General features: G+C 37.6%; 2 protein-coding genes across 3 annotated transcripts in view; both read right to left on the bottom strand.

The window, feature by feature from the left end:
- Positions 1–1,334: 1,334 nt before the first annotated feature.
- Positions 1,335–5,839, bottom strand: LOC306878056 (zinc-binding protein A33-like). Of its 2 annotated transcripts, XM_079430152.1 has the most exons (6): positions 5,318–5,839; positions 5,140–5,235; positions 4,793–5,023; positions 4,566–4,588; positions 4,354–4,472; positions 1,335–2,172 (listed from the first exon to the last, which is right to left on the bottom strand). In XM_079430152.1, the coding sequence occupies exons 1-6, from the start codon at positions 5,702–5,704 to the stop codon at positions 1,622–1,624; spliced, it is 1,407 nt and encodes a 468-aa protein (XP_079286278.1). In that variant the 5' UTR covers positions 5,705–5,839; the 3' UTR covers positions 1,335–1,621. The 2 variants fall into 2 exon arrangements, with proteins under 2 accessions (XP_079286278.1, XP_079286279.1); XM_079430153.1 differs by lacking the exon at positions 5,140–5,235 and having other exon boundaries at positions 1,352–2,172; positions 5,318–5,833.
- A 3,559-nt stretch (positions 5,840–9,398) lies between these two features.
- The window catches only part of LOC306877608 (integrin alpha-8-like), a 75,496-nt gene continuing 67,639 nt past the window's right edge, over positions 9,399–17,255 (bottom strand). The window contains exons 26-30 of the mRNA XM_079429465.1: positions 16,946–17,059; positions 16,121–16,234; positions 14,487–14,588; positions 12,517–12,639; positions 9,399–11,001 (exon numbers count right to left, since the gene is read on the bottom strand). Coding sequence (XP_079285591.1) covers positions 10,912–11,001; positions 12,517–12,639; positions 14,487–14,588; positions 16,121–16,234; positions 16,946–17,059 — 543 coding nt within the window. The 3' untranslated portion in view covers positions 9,399–10,911. The remainder of the gene's footprint in view (positions 11,002–12,516; positions 12,640–14,486; positions 14,589–16,120; positions 16,235–16,945; positions 17,060–17,255) is intronic.

Raw genomic sequence — 17,255 nt, 5'->3', positions numbered from 1 at the left:
AGTCCAGTGTGAAGTTTCCACAGTCAGTGATGATTTGGGCTGCCATGTCATCTGCTGGTGTTGGTCCACTGTGTTTTCCGAAGTCCACAGTCAACGCAGCCATCTACCAGGAAATTTTAGAGCACTTCATGCTTCCTTCTGCTGACAAGCTTTATGGAGATGCTGATTTCATTTTCCAGCAGGACTTGGCACCTGCCCACACTGCCAAAAGCACCAGAAGCTGGTTCAGTGACCATGGTGTTACTGTGCTTGATTGGCCAGCAAACTCGCCTGGCCTGAACCCCATAGAGAATCTATAGGGTATTGTCAAGAGGAAGATGAGAGACACCAGACCCAACAATGCAGATGACCTGAAGGCCGCTATCAAAGCAACCTGGGCTTCCATACCACCTGAGCAGTGCCACAAACTGATCACCTCAATGCCACGCCGAATTGAGGCAGTAATTAAAGCAAAAGGAGCCCCTACCAAGTATCGAGTACATATACAGTAAATGAACATACTTTCCAGAGGGCCAACAATTCACTAAAAATTTTTTTTTATCTTTTTATTGGTCTTACGAAGTATTCTAATTTGAGATAGTGAATTGGTGGGTTTTTGTTAAATGTGAGCCTAAATCATCACAATTAAAAGAACCAAAGACTTAAACTACTTCAGTCTGTGTGTATTGAATTTATTTAATACACCGAGTTTCACAATTTGAGTTGAATTACTGAAATAAATGAACTTTTCCATGACATTCTAATTTATTGAGATGCACCTGTATATATACATTTTTATTTATATTTTCTAAATATTGAGTAAACATTACAAATGTCATGATTTTTGGCAGAATAGATATAATTTTTTTATAATGTTCTTCTGAATATAATATTCATATAATACATATAACTAAAAAAATTATATATATATATATATATATATATATAGATAGATAGCCTGCAGTCTGAGGTACTGGGATAAGCTCTAGCATCCCCTTTACCCTACAGAGGACGTGTTTTGGAGAATGCATGATGTACTTTAATTCATAATAGTAGTATTGAATCCTTTGTCACCAATCAGTATCCCAATATTTTCAAGTAACTATTTCATTGCTACAATTTTTTGATTTTGAATTCTATGGGGATTTGTGGTGCAGATATCAGCTGTTGACTTATGACTAGTTTCTTTTCAAATCATTGCTGTTAATAATTGTTCCTTTTACTATGACATCAAGTGTATGGTCTCTGTTTCTGTTTTCATCAGATATTATTGCCACTTCTTTTATAACTATTCTAATGCTATAACTATTTATCTCATCTCACTAACATGCAAACAAGAGAGACAATGCGCATTCAAAAATGATAAAGATTTATCATGGTGAACTTTATAGTAATGACACACTTTATTTGTATAAAATGTACCAGTTTTTCCAATGTAAACCAAATTAACTTTTGGAAACTGAATATGTTTTTCTTGAATTTACTTACTTAATAACCTGAAAAAAACTTCAAGAAGACTGAATCAAAGTTAAAGAAGTTAAATCACCAGTCAATTTGCACTGTTTTTCTATTACCTTACAAATTTTCAGAAGGACATCATGCCAAAGCTAAAAAAAACTTTTAAACAGACTTTATATATCTTTTAATTAAGCAGCTTGATCACAGGCAGAATCCTCAGAGGAGAGACGCTGCACAGACTGCAGAAGAACGGAAAGACCTTCTCCGTGTAACTGGTTGTGAATGTGTGATAGAGTGTTTTGCTGAGAGGATCTGCGAATGAAAGCTGTCCTTCATCTAAATCGAGTTTCACTCTCACTCGCTTTGGTTTCTCACATCCAAGGAAAGGGATGCATGACTCCTGAGGAGCCTTCAAACTGAGCGTGTCGCTGTCATAGCCGATGCACCAGACCTCGCTGGGCAAGCTTTTGGTTCCTTTCCTCTTGACAGACTCTGTAGTGACACCCAGCATCCAGAAAGTGCTGTCTCCCACATCCACATCCCAAATGTGTGTCCCTGAAGAATAGCCCACGGAGCCCAGAACACAGGGACACCTATCAAACCTCTCGGGGTTATCGGGAAGCTGCACACCATCTACGTCTTCCTCCTCTTGCTCATCTCGGTCCCTCACACATGTCAGATCTTCAGACAGTATAAGTTGAGCGTTAGCGGTGTTTGGGTCGAGCACCACAGGAGCTGAAAACAGAGAACATTACTAAGACGTTGCATTATAAATGTAATCAATCGATGCTTAGAAACAAGCATTTTAATTAAATTGCTTTACTACTTTGAAAAACTGCCAAATCATAATCATGTGGTCCAAAAGAAAAAAGAAAAGAAAATTGGAAATATCAGAGAGGACCTCTTTAGAACCTCATAACTGTGATGATTTGACCTTTCTATGACCATGTCAGGTTAGTTTAGGCTGTAAAATGGAGGTGTGACTCCCCCCATACTTAATAATATTTATTAATTAATAATGGGAATTCAGAAAAAAAAACTGCTTTTACCTTGAAAATTTATTTTAAAGGAATAGTTCACCCAAAAATGAAAATGTGCTGAAAATGTACCATCCAGGATGTGAACAAGTTTTTTTCATTGGAACAGATTTGGAGAAATTTAGCAGTACAACATCAATGCACGCTAACCAAAGGATCCTCTGCAGTGAATAGGTGCTGATAAAAACGTGTCCATGTAGCATCAGATGATGTATGTCAAAACAACAATCACATTGTGAGTGTATATTAGCATTGCTTGTTGTTTTCTTGTGGAATTTGATAGAGCGATTGGAGCTGGAAGCAGTGACGTGACGTCAGACTTAACAAGCGGATTGTGAAGTGAAAATCTGCCAGTTTGTAATCAAATTCATCAAAGTATTTTTAACTTTAAACGGTCGCTACCAAAACACAACTCCATAATTCATAATAATGCTTCCTTCAGTGAAAAAGTCCATCCCCTGTTGTCTTCTCACATCAAAATTCACCAACATATTTGTTTACAACTGTTCTGGAATGTTTTAGCTTATAAATGGTGCTTGATCTGTGAACAATTCTCTCCTGATTTAGACAAAGAAGAAGTAGTTTTATTTATATAGCGCCTTTCCATTGCTCAAGGTCACTTTACATAGTGCTATGCAAAACATTTACATACCCAAAAGACAATACAAACAAATAGGCCAAATAAAGCCACATTATCCAAAATGCAAATTAAACAGATACGTTTTTAGCGGAGTCTTGAAGGTAGACAAAGAAGATAATTTACAAAGTGTAAGGGGTAGCGAATTCCATCATTTTGGAGCGTTGACACTGAATGACCTACCACCTACAGTGGACAGCCGATAACGAGGAATGGACAAAAGACCAAGCTCAGATGATCTGAGGGACCAGAGTGGAGAGCAGGAGTACAGCAGGTCAGACAGATATGGAGGTGCAAGACCATTTAATGCCTTAAATGTTAGAAGTAATATCTTAAAATGTATACGAGATGCCAGTGAAGATCATGCAGTAGAGGAGTAATATGAGCAGAACGCCTGGTGGAGGTAAGAAGTCGTGCTGCTGAGTTTTGAACATACTGTAAACTTGCAATAAGTTTTTTAGGCAGACCAAGAAATAGAGCATTGCAATAATCCAGACGTGATGTGATTAATGCATGAATTAAGATTTCAGCATCAGATAGAGTCAGAGAAGATCGAAGACGTGCAATATTACGAAGATGGAAAAAAGAGGTTTTAACAACAGAAGAAATGTGTGAGGCAAAAGATAGAGATGAATCAAATAAGACACCTTCATATTTTAGCTGAGAGCAACTGTTTGAAGTTAAAAACGTTGATGCATTTATTACAGACATGCTTTTCATCTCACAAGACCTTAATTAATGGACCTGAGTCGTGTAGATTACTTGTGGATTTTTGTGATGCTTTTGTGAGCTATTTGAACTCTCATTCTGACGGCACCCATTCACTGCAGAGGATCTATTGGTGAGAAAGCGATGTAATGCTAAATTTCAACAAATTTGTTTCCTCTTCCATGGCCTGAGGGTGAGTACATTTTCAGCAAATTTTAATTTTTGGGCCAACTATTCTATTTAAAAAAACAACAAAAAAATGATTTGTGAAAATAATGATTGAGGTCCACACATATTCAATGTGTAAAGAAAAGAGGATGATCACACCACATGACAAACCATTAAATTGAAACGTTTCCTTAAAATTATATAAACATTTTTCAAAATCATGAAACCAACATGAATACTAAGAGTACATTTCTAGGAACTTTTAAGAAGAATTTTTAAGACTTCTCCTTTTGTTTGTTAATTGCTTATCAGCTTCAATAAAGAAAAGCTTTATATTGTGCATGAAAATTTCATAAATCAACTCACTGTAACTGATAGACTGTCTGATTTTCGACCACACTGTGAACTTCAAATTGCCCAGGTATTGTGCAATATCAATAAGCCCTCCTTGAACTGTTTCTGGTTCTTGATTCATGTTCTGGGCTCTGGAAGTACATTCAGAGGTCAGCACTGCTGCTTAACAATAAATACTGATCAATACTGAGGGGAAAAAGAGGAAAGGGAGTAATCTTGCTCACCTCTCCAATATGTCCTTGAAGCTCTATTGAAAATGTAGGAAATATGAAAAATTAATAAAGACTGAACAGCATGGCCTAAATCATTTAGTTTTTTTGTAGATAAAATGACCAATATAATTGGTATATGTAGATTATTTTCATACTTTTACTATTTATCACAGGTAGTTGTCTTGCTGTACCTTTTAAAGTTACATAGAGTTAAAGAAAGAAAAGACAAACAGGCTAACCTGAAGAAACTGGACATCCCCACTATCAAATTTAGCTCTCAGTTCTCTGATAGTTCTTGATAGAGATAATATTTCTTCAGTCATCTTCTCAATTTTGTCTTTCAGGAGCTGTGTTTTCTGGGTCTTTTCCTCGTTCAATGCCACAAGCATGGCTTTTTCTTCATCATACAGAAGCTGGTGAAGATGTTTAAAGTCCTTCTTGATGACATTCTCTGTGTGCCAGACCTGGCGCTATACACCAAATACACATAAAAATATAATTATATAGTGTAACACAGGTGTTATCTAACGTCATTCTCAGGAATAATAAAAAATAATAACTCATTAATCAAACTCATCCTCCTCACACATATGTGCTCAGCCTGGTGATTGCATTCAAATTTGTCATGCTGTATAATCTTCATTTTTCTAGTCAAGAGATCAAGCTCACTGCTAAAAACTCTCTAAAATGAAGAAAACATGAGTGAGTTAGAATATTAAATATTCCAAAACTGATTAAGGACAGTAAACATCACCAGTAGGTACCTTCCGTTCCTCGGCGATCTCACTGACAGGACGGCACGCGTGATTTGTGTGTTTGTGCGACTCTCTGCAAACCACACACATGAGCTCTTCATCATGCAGACAGAACAGACTCAGTCTCTCCCGGTGAACCTCGCACAGCTCCTCTGAAGGGCCCCGGTAATTCAGGAAAGCGAGACTCAAGTTTTTCAGAGCTAAGTTTACCGGAGGGTTCTTGTTGGATCTTTTTCGGCACAGCGGACATTCTCTTGAACCTTTGGTCGTCCAGTACTGCTGGATACAGCCTCTACACACACTGTGGCCACACTGAAGCAACACGGGATCACTGAAAATGTCACAGCAAACAGGACACGCAAAATCCTCTTCAGAAAAGGGACGTTTGGACGCCATTTCTTCCTGTTCAATCAATCACCCGCTGGCTAGATCAAAGCGCTTGCGCCAGCAAATACAGCTGATTCGTTATAAAGTCACAAAAATCGCCTACAATTTGTAACTAACTTTCGCTTTCGTTTTCTTCTCGAGTGTGACTAGTTTCAGATGGACTGTACAGTTTCATTTGAAAGTATAATGATATTCGCTTCGAGAGTTTGATGTGTCAGTCATTTGACATTAGTGCTCTAAGACAAACGCTAATTCACTTTTATCAAAAGCGAAAGAAATAAATGCAGTTATATAAATAAAAAGACACTTTCGAAATAAAATGTTAGGTTTTTTTTTTTGTTTGTTTGTTTTTTTTGGCGTTAATCATTTCATGCGTGTATCTCGTTTGGTATCCGATATTTTTATGTTACAGCCAGAGCCATATATAGAGAGAGAAATTGTTAATTATTTTATTTCTTGTATGTTCTCGTATGTTACATATTGTAGTCTGTATAATATTTTTCTATACAGTATGTTGGAATGACTGCTGTTATGTTCATTGGCTGTAATATGACTGACATTTAATACAAAATAAAAATACATAGAGAGAGAGAGAGAGAGAGAGAGAGAGAGAGAGAGAGAGAGAGAGAGTTGCGACAACTCCGTTGACTTCAAAGGACCGGTTTTTTTTTTACAGCAATGGCGGATCGTGGAGTCGCTCAATAGTTCCCGGAAGTTAGCGCTCATACTATCTATCAGCGTCATACTTTTAAAAGGTAAGACATTTATAGAAACAATTTTTTATATTATCAGCACAGCTAATCAAATCGCCTTGTGCATTAAAACGGATCATTATTAGATTATTCCTCACTTAATTAGTATATTTACGAGATGTTATTCATTCTCTACATGCAGTTTCATACATCCTTGTGTAATTAAGGCTTTTAAACGTGATTTTTGCTGGTGGGGAGTAATTGAATAGACTTGGATTTATTGCAAAGGATGCTGATGGACCTAAGTGAGAATGAAAAGTTTAAAAAGTTTTCATTTCAGAATTATGCTAGACCAAATTTCCAAAAATGTATTATATACCACTACTATTTTATAGAGGTAATCACAGTAAACCTGTACATTATTACTGTATTTTATTCTTAAACGTCTTAGCAACTATAGAAGTACTGTGTTGAAGGAGCAGTGATGCCACAGGACTGAAATGTGATGGGAGCGCATCACTTAACCATTTCTCCTGTGTTTTGGAGAAAGGAGTGTGTATTGCCGAGAGGAGTGTCTTTGAAACTCCTCTCGGCAGGCAAGTGCAGCTCCTATCTCTCTTTGTATGGGGAAACATCAAATTCTCCCAAACTGTTCACTATGTTTACGATTAAATTTCATAATTGAAATCACCAAAGAAATCTGACAACAACTGTATCATAAATGTTGTTTCTTTTGCTCAAAAAGGTAAATTTTTCCGTCCCTCCCCTTTACAGAAATTTCACTTTAGGGTTACAATTTCTTTATATTTTTAAATGAAACAATATGTTATTTGAACAATTACACCTTCTTGAGCTGTCAATGTGGCAACGTTTGTTTTTTTAATTAATTAGAAAGAATTCCAAGCACCACAGAACTGCTTGTCCCCACAGCCATGTACAGCAGGAAAGTGCTTTATTTTGAGGTCCAAAACAAGTTTTTCTACCATTTAAAATACATTAATGTATTCATAACTACCAAATATGTGATGTAAATGTCAGAATAAAACAAAATGCTGAATAAATATGATAAAATATATGATGAAAAAAGTGTCCCCTGGAGTTGTCACTGGTGTTACCATTTAACAAAAATCTGTTATTTTTAAATAAAAATCACGCTGATGACATCACTTGAATATTTATTTATTTAGTCATTTAGCAGATGTTTTTCTCCAAAGCGACTTACAAATGAGGACATAAGAAGCAATCAAAACCAACAAAAGAGCAACAACGTGCAAGTGCTATTACAAGTTTTGGTTAGCCTAACGCAGTACAGATAATCTTTTTTTTTTAAATAAAAAAAGACATAGATAAAATAAAATTAGAATAGAGAGTGCTAGAGTTAGAGGGTCAAGTAAAGATGGAACAGATGAGTTTTTAGCCGTTTCTTGCAGATGGGTAAGGATTCGGCTACACGGATTGAATTGGGCAAGTCATTCCACCAGATGGGAACAGTTAATGAAAAAGTCTGTGAAAGTGTTTTTGTGCGTCTTTGGGATGGCACAATAATGCGCCGTTCACTTGAAGAACGCAAGCTTCTAGAGGGCACATAAGGCTGAAGTAATGAATTTAGATAAAGGGGTGCAGAGCCAGTGGTGGTTCTGTAGGCAAACATTAATGCCTTGAATTTAATGCGATCAGCTATTGGTAGCCAGTGCAAATTGATGAACAAAGGCGTGACGTGTGTTCTTTTCGGCTCATTAAAGATTAATCTTGCAGCGGCATTTTGGATTAATTGTAGAGGTTTAATAGAATTGGCTGGAAGACCTGCCAAGAGAGCATTGCAATAGTCAAGTCTGGACAGAACAAGAGCCTGAACAAGGAGTTGTGTTGCATGTTCTGAGAGAAAGGGCCTGATCTTCTTAATATTGTATAATGCAAATCTTCAGGAACAGGCAGTTTTTGCAATGTGGTCTGAGAAATTCAGCTTATCATCAATCACAACTCCAAGGGTTCTGGCTGTTTTTGAAGGAGTTATGGTAGATGAGCCTAATTGGAAGGTGAGATTGTGATGAAGCGATGGATTAGCTGAAACTACAAGCTGTTCTGTCTTAGCTAGGTTGAGCTGAAGGTGATGGTCCATCATCCAGCAAGAAATGTCTGTTAGACACGCTGAGATGCGAGCAGCTATTGTCGGATCATCAGGATGGAATGAGAGGTAGAGTTGAGTGTCATCAGCATAGCAGTGATATGAAAAGCCATGTTTCTGAATGACAGAATCTAGTGATGCCATGTTGACAGAAAAGAGAAGTGGTCCAAGAACTGAGCCCTGAGGCACCCCAGTAGCTAGATGTTGCGACTTGGATACCTCACCTCTCTAAGATACTTTGAAGGACCTATCAGAGAGGTAAGACTCAAACTACTGGAGTGCGGTTCCTGAGATGCCCTTTCTCAATAGGGTTGACAAGAGGATCTGATGGTTGACCGTATTAAAAGCAGCAGACCGCTCTTGCAAGTCTTAGGGCTTCAACAACAGAAAGCAAGGCAGTTTTGTTCGAATGTCCACTTCTGAAATCAAATTGGTTACCGTCCAGGAGGTTGTTCTGTGTGAGAAAGACAGAGACTTGGTTGAACACAACTCGTTCAAGTGTACAAGCGAGTCCATCTGAATGCCTGGACCGTTGAATCTGGCTCACACGATTCGTTCAAAAACAGATTCATTCAAGAAACAAAACACCTTGTTGCTCTGCACTGTTGGGGGTGGCTTAGCAGGGGTGCAGCGCTACGCCACATAACCGTAGCACATTTGTGGCTCGTGCCGTGCACATGTGCAAACCATTGCTTGTGCAATGAATATAAAAACAAAAAGCGTGTGTGTCTATATATATGAATAAAACTGAGAACAGTCAATTTGCTCTTTCTCCAGTTGTTATACTGTATTTCCACCTTTCTTCCAAATGCATCTGAAATTTCTGCCTCACTTTGTTCAAAGGTAGAACAATGCAACAATTCAAATATAAAGTAGTACATAAAGAATAGATTCAAATTCCATTTTAATTTCAGATGTGTAAACTAAAAATAGACAGGGGTGCATAATACATCAATCATGAACAAACATTGATCATGTCCTTCCAGAGGAGAAAATATGACAAGATGTGGTTTTGTTATGACTAACGTTATTTTAAACCAGTTCTTGTATTCTCAGTCCATATTTATTGAAGACGTGTATTGGTGGACACTGACTGAGGTAAAAATCCATATGAAACCAGAAAAAATGTCATTAACATGCTCTGAATGCAACATGTTAGAGCAGCAGTCTAAAAAACAAATTCCCAACAGACGAAATAAATGTGCCCATGTCATCTAACATTATCGGTCAATATATTTAGAACACAAAGACAAAATATTGTTGTTCCCTTTAGTTTGGAAATGAAATATTCATGTCAGCACATCAGCCTGACAAATAAGTATTTTAACTTTATATACAAAACAACCTGAACCTCAGGTTTTAAACATTTTGGAGCCAGTGTACACACAAATTATCAACTCAAAAATGTCCCATTATTGCACATATAATTTATATCTGTTCATAACCCCCCATCCCCATCTGTCTACTTAGTGAGCAATTCTTTTACAAGCTTCAATATTTAATCAGTACAATCATTAACAAGACATGTGAAATGAGACAATGCTGTGAAACCAGCTTTGTAAGATTCTAGTCAGATCACAGAATTTACCACACCATCATTATCAATACTTTTATGACAATACATAAAGTACAGTACGCACTGTAGGTGACATCAATTATTTGCACACAGCTTTTTTCTGTTCTGTGAAAAATGGCCATTTACACGCTGGAAAGGTTTGGGAGTGACTACTATATACAAGTGTGGGTGTGAATCACCTAAACAGCACAGTAATAATCATCATAATACAATAATAATCTCTCTACTGCAAACATGAAATATGGAAAAGTTTACCCTTTTTGGTGTTTGATATTTAAATATGAAACTAAAGAAATATCAGAAATGTCTTGAAGAATGAATCCATATTTAGCTGCAGTGTGTACGTGGCCAATGTGAAGCATAATGTGGAATGATCCAGATCTTGTGCTGAGCTGGTGACTGAGATGATAGGAAGTTCCGCTGATAATGTTAAACAATATAGAGTCAGAAATCATCACTTTGCTTCAATGTAAGTTGATGGAATTGATCAGACAGTGAGATCTTAATCTTTGGGATTGTAGCCTGTAGTCTTGTTCTGGCACGTGGGTCTTTGGATCCTGTGGATATTGCAGCTCTACAGAGTGCAAAGTACAGAGTTCTTGCTCTTCTGTCATTTTAAATAAAGCTTTAGAAACGTTTTTGAGTGGTACTGTGGCCCAGCTCACAGACCGCAGTCCAGTGTGAGAGCTGTAGTTTATTTACAGGCTTGGATCTGTAGACTTCTACAAAGATACTGAAACCTTCGGCCACAGCTCCTCCACTCTCGTCATGGTGATTCATCATCCCATGACCTCTGAATTCATACTTGTCATCTGTTCTGCTCTCACGCATCTGTGGATTTTTCTGCAGTCAGCTGCTCGCGGTCCGACACGTCGTCATCTTTGGGTGGCCGCGCTCGATCGAAGAAGCCGCACTGAAGAAGGAGAGCAGGTGGGACGAGACGGGTGAGGAAAAAAAACAAAGAACAGATGATGAGAATATGATCCCAGGGATAACAGACATTATTCATTTCTTCCAATGTTTTGTCTTCTAAAACACTTGCACAGATGTGCTCTCAGAGGCTGAAAACAATGGCCCATTTAAGACCTGAGATTCACTCTGAGGACTGCAATCAGATATATTTATGGATATGCTGATTATACAGATATAATAATCCTTTAAAATTTTAATATTTTGTGATAAGCAGCAGGGCAGTAATCGTAATAAGAACTTCCTTTGGTTTCTATACAAGCAGATGACATAAGTGAATGCACCTAATTATTTATGATTTCATAATATATGTATATATATTATATCATAGTAGTATCATTAATCATAACATTATAACTCATAACACAATCAAATTCGATGTTCATGAAAAAAAGTTTATTAACACGTTGTCAACAACCCATTTCACCACAAGAGGGGGCCATTACATTGTATTCTCACTCAGTAGGACGCATGCATGGTTTCCTCTTTTCTAATCCATTTTATGACACCATCAATAAAAAATATAATGGCCTGTGTCAAACTAAAATCTAGAGCCACAGCTGCTCTAAAATCCCCCTCACAGCATCTGATTGATATTTTCCTTTTGTGCACCCACGCACACCCATCACTCTTCAGTGTGTTTAGTGCATATGTGTGTGTTTGTAAACGCTAGCCAATTAGGGCATGTCTCCTCCATAGGGACCCAATCAAGAGCCTGAGAACAGCCCTGCAGACAAAACACTGATAACATCACAAATGGCTCATTAATGCCCAACTGCAACAGCACTCCCTCTCTCCCTTTCCTTTATCTGTTAATCTGATTTGCCAATTTTCATCAAGTTCTTCAATTTTCCCCATACCTCTTTTCACTTCACTTCCTCCGACCCCCTTTTCTACTTCCTCCACCATCTCCTACTCTTACGCTATCTCTAACAGCCATCTCTTTCTCTACCCCCTGAAGTTCCTTTGTTTTGTTATTTCACTGAAGCACAGCTGTTCTTGAAGACTAATGCCAACATATACGAGAAGGGTCTGGCTGCAGACTTGCACTTGCACTCTCAGACACTTGTGCTTCCGCGAGTAATGTCATTTGCCGTCTTTATTTTGTTCGATTTATTGATTATTTTTTATCACTTGCAATCGCCGCTTGCACTTTCCGCACCCTGCGACCTCACTTGCATTCGACACGAATCGTGTGCGTTGCCAATGGAGACAAGACGCTGTGGTGGTTAAACAATGAAAACTAATTTAGTACAATAACGAACAGGGTCCTGCAAGTCATCTGTAGGAGAAAAAGACAAGACCTTCAAATTTAAAAGGGAACTTTTAAAATTCATAATGATCAGTTTTGTGACTGATGATTACTGTATTCAAAACAGCATCACGTTTAGAGCCGATGGAGGTCAGTGTGAGACTGTGTGTGTGTGTGTGTGTGTGTGTGTGTATTAAGTCAACCTACCTTCCACATTGCTAGGCTAAGCATAGCCAGCACCAGCAGTCCCAGCAGTATAGCCAGAATTATTACCCACAGGGGAATTGCAAAAGAAACGTCGGGAATGGCCCACACCACAAATGTGCCAATCTTAAAAACACAAGCGCAAACAAACACAGAGGTCATTAATTTTTTACAAGCACTGATGTAGCTATGATATTAGCATGCATAAATCATTTTGATAGCTTACTTTCCCTTATCGCCTCTCATATTTTTGTCTCAATTTACAACTAAATGCAACAGAAGCTCCTTCAGAGAGCTTTGTTTATTATTATTATTTAATTTCCTTTCTTTTCTGTCAGTTTCAGTTCACACACACACACACAGAGAAGAAAGTGTGGGTATTATGTTTTGCTTATAGCACTCAGCTTAGAAGCCCTAATGCTTTTAATGCACAAAGAGCCTTACAAAAAAGTACATACAGTAATCATATCATTGTATTTAACCCTTTCAGTGGCGAGTTTAAAATATTGTAGCGGTCCCCCCAGAGTGAGTTTTCTTTTTAAGGCGACCGTTATTTTAGAACGTTTGCCCTGACTGTTTCCATGGCGACGCGTCATGATTGTCACGTGACACACAGCTTTTTATTTCGTTTTTCCTTTTTTATTTAATATATTCACAAACTTGCTTGCCATGTCATGAACAATCTGATATTCTGATTCACAAATGTGTGTAAATGAGAGTGTTTTGTCCTTTAAGCCCCTATATAAATGATCTTGATCGTGATCTGTAACGTGAGATGGGTGCCGCCATGTTTGTTCGCGCTGCAGTTCAGAGTCCTGTCAGTCGGATTTACAGCATGTGAATTCATCAATTTCTCCCGAAAAACATGCAAGTAAGTGGCCCGTGAACTGGGTGAAGAATAGAGTAAACTTTATAATTACTTACACTATGTGTATCTGATATGAATAAAACACCGGGAAATTAAATTTGAATGGATGGTTATTGTTGCTTCCATAGACATCTGTGTGTATTTTACAAGCTCTAAATGTATTGTTTTACTAGTACTTGTGTATTTAAATGTCTGAAACCTAAAATATGCATTATGCGGTTAAGAACACGGCATATTTGTGATAATATGACAATCTTAGTGCACCTCTCCAGCGAACGCGCGAAACCAGTTTGAATTTGGCAGTTATGCGACGTCACCGAACGTTATGAAACCCATTTGTGGGACCGTTCTCCCAGGGGCACGGAAATTAAAAGGTTAAACGGTACTCCAATGTATTTCTAAGAATAACATGGTACATGTCCAAAACAACACGGAAGTACTATGGTAATATGTCCAATTTAAAAATGTGATTTATTCCTGTGATGGTAAATCGGAAACTTCAGCAGCCATTCCTCTAGTCTTTATCCTTCAGAAATCATTCTAATATATTTTTGGTATTCTTTGATGAGTAGAAAGTTCAAAAGAACAGCAACAAATCTTGCAACAAATCTTTTGTAACAGTATAAATGTCTTTACTGTCACTTTTAATCAATTTAATGTGCACTTGCTAAATTAAAATTTATTGATTTTTTTATTGTTTTTCTGAATTAAAAAAAAAAACTGATTCCAACTTTTTAACTGCAGTGTATATTCCAAAACATTGAATCTTGGTGCTCTTGTGGAAACAGAGTTCAAATCTGATTCACAACATTTCCTGATTTTGCTCCTGATGATTTTCTATAATCTCCACTCTCTTCTAAATAGGAAAAACTGCCAGACGGCAAAAAATAGGAATGTTCGAAACTTCCATGCTTCCAAACTAATCCATAATCTCCCTTTACCTTCCTTATCGAAGCTAAACAGACTGAACTCATCTGTGTTTAGTCTATCTTAACACTCAGTTGAGAATATTTTTTTCTCTTGTTCTATTCCACATGTTCCCTTTTCCTTTGTTGTTTTCCACTTTCCTCAATCTGCACCCACACAAACACACTAGATTACTCACTGATTTGCTCTGGTGTGGGAGTGAATCAGCTTTGATCCGATAAGGCATGGCCATCACTTGAAAGGACACGCTGGAGTTTAGCGTATAGTGGTCATTCCGTCTCTGCCAGAGGAAAGCAATGGATTAGTGTAAATACAACACACATGGAAACATCTCGGTGCGAGCGGGATAGAGGCCGGACCCTTGCAGAAGAGGAAAATGTCAGATTAACATTAACAGAACGCACATGGCGGGTGTCTGAGAGGGCGCTGAGTTGTAATGGCTTCAGTATGGATGAGGCTTAGCGAGAAGCAGTGGTCAAAAGAGCAGCAAAACAAAAACTTAAAGTACTTCCTGCACATTAGGATCACTCACACACACACACACATGCATAGATCACTACAGTCCTGCAGACACACTAGCGTACGTGCTCTCATACATGTGTCTGGTTTCTGTGGACGTTCCTCTGGACTTGAGATGAAAGGCATTTTGTTCTGATGATGTCAGGGTTTATGACGTCACTTGACTGAGGTGTTTAAGATGTCTAACTAGACTGGTGATGTCATCTCCTGTGACACTAACCTAACATCGTAGGGTGACAAAATTTTTATTGTGTTCAGAAAGAAGGAAAGGTGGCCATAAACACCATGTTTTGACAAAAAAATTTACATATTAATTTCAAGTCAATTACTCACCCACATGTTGTTCCAAACATACTCTGAAGAACGTTTTTTGCCCATCAATGAAAGTCAGTGGGGGCCAAAGGAACACTGAAACCCATTTATTTTTTAAAGACATTTAAGACATGAGTTCCTACACTTCGCTGTCTGCACTCCCATTGGAAGTTTCCAAATTATGTTGTTGTGCATTTGCATAAAGCTGAACTCAGCCACAGTCGCTCATTTCACCTCAAATAGCCAACCCTCATTGAAAATAAATTACTGCTGGTCAGTTTGTTGCTGCAAATCAGTCAGTGTAAACGCAGCTTAATAAAAGCCTTTGATCATACAGTGAGATTCAAGAAGTGAAAATCACCAGCTGGACTTTACAGGGATATCGTGAAGATAACATCTAAAAACACAGACAGTTTGTGAATGTTTATACATTACAGTAGATTTCATGCTGCATCCTTCTCTGTAATTACACACACTGTATCCAGCAGATGCTGTGCTTTGGATGCTGCTTTTCCCAGGTTTCCCAGATGAACAGTTCACCCAAAAATGAAAATTTACTCACTCGTTATTGCGAACTGTATGATTTTCTTTCTTTGGAATGGAAAATAACATTTTGAAGAATGTTTTGGCGTTCCGTTTTCTTTTTCTCTTCTTTTTTTGTTATTTTGGACCCAATGACTCATTGTTTGACTTTTTTCAAACAATGAAAAACTTGTATGTATTTTTTTTCTTTTGTGGAACACAAAATATATTTTGATGAGCTTTGGGATATTATTTATACATATATTTGTTATACACAAAGTTATACAGTTTTCTTTTTTATTTATTATTATTATTTTATTTATTACAATTATTTGAATGACATGATGATGAGTAAATGAGTTTTCTTTTTTAGTGAACTATCCCTTTAACAAGGATAACCAACAAAACTTCCTTGGACAATTAGCAAGAAATGCAAGGATATTTGTGTGATAAAAGTACCTGTAAGAAGGTGTGAGCCCAGAATCGAGATCTGAACTTGATCACTGCGCTTTGCCCTCGATCCAAGCGATCCACAACACACTCCACCATCAGGCAGTTGATATTTGAGCAGTTCTATCACAAACACACACAATGAGGGAAAAAGTGAAGAACAAGCCTGAGATCTGTTTGCGTCTCATATTTCTACATTAAAAATCTGGGGTTGAACATCTAAGTAAAACCTAGAAAGTTTTGGAGCTAATAAAGTCATAAAATTAAGATTTTTTCATTTCAACTGTCATTTCAGATGTTTTGGTGATAACACTGTTTGTAATAATAACAAAGTGCTTAATTAGAAAGTGTAAAATCTAAGCCTTTTCACCTTGTTGAACTCTGTAGATGTGCTGTGTGCCTTGAAAGCCTCACACTTGATTTTGACTGTTTTGCTGTGGTCACATTTAAAGATATGAGTGATGGTGTGTATGTATGAAATATCTATGTCAACTGTTTGTGTATGTGCATAGGACATGACCTCTGCCCTGTCTTATCTCGATGCCTGAGGTGTGATGCACTATGATTATCGAAACCAGCTGGTCCATCCACACACACACAAACCCCCTAAAGAGACACTTTGAGAAAGCAAGACAATAAGCATAATATGAATGACCTGTTATGAGATTTACAGGTGAACTCAGCCTTTAAGGTCAACGCAGGTCCCAATAACACGTCAAGTTCAACATAAGAGTCTATCTGTCACATATATGAGGCTGTTCCCACAGGGTGTGCAGCCATGCGCTTCAGGTGGTTTGTGTGAGTGTTTGTGGTATTGGTGTGTGGTGTGTGTACCAGTATCTTGCTGTTGTAACTCTGGGCTGTAGAAACAGATCGTCTGTGGCGAGTCGGACCGCTGCTGTTCCTCAGAAAGCCCAGTAATTCTGGAGTGTCCTGAAGAGTAGAGGTCTAAATGTGCAGGAAAAGGACAGAGATAGGAGAGGAATTAAAAAATGTATGCAATGTGCTATGTGCTTTAGCTTGTAAAAATATTTATAGTAGTAGAAATTTTAGTACTTAAACTTTCTTATTTCAGTTAGTTTCTAAGGCAGTACTTCTAATTTTCTATATTTTATGTTATTCGATGATCAATTCTTTAATAGTT

This window comes from Barbus barbus, assembly GCF_936440315.1.
Source record: "Barbus barbus genome assembly, chromosome: 12".
Taxonomy (NCBI): Eukaryota; Metazoa; Chordata; class Actinopteri; order Cypriniformes; family Cyprinidae; genus Barbus; species Barbus barbus.
This window is presented reverse-complemented; position numbering and strand designations above follow the sequence as displayed.

Excerpts from the sequence above, each read along its gene's own strand:
- LOC306878056 (XM_079430152.1), bottom strand. The coding sequence starts at position 5,704 with ATGGCGTCCAAACGTCCCTTTTCTGAAGAGGATTTTGCGTGTCCTGTT. Across the intron at positions 5,024-5,139 it reads ACCAGGCTGAGCACATATGT|CGCCAGGTCTGGCACACAGA; the intron begins GTGAGGAGGATG and ends TTTGGTGTATAG. Across the intron at positions 2,173-4,353 it reads CAGACAGTCTATCAGTTACA|CTCCTGTGGTGCTCGACCCA; the intron begins GTGAGTTGATTT and ends CTCTGTTTTCAG.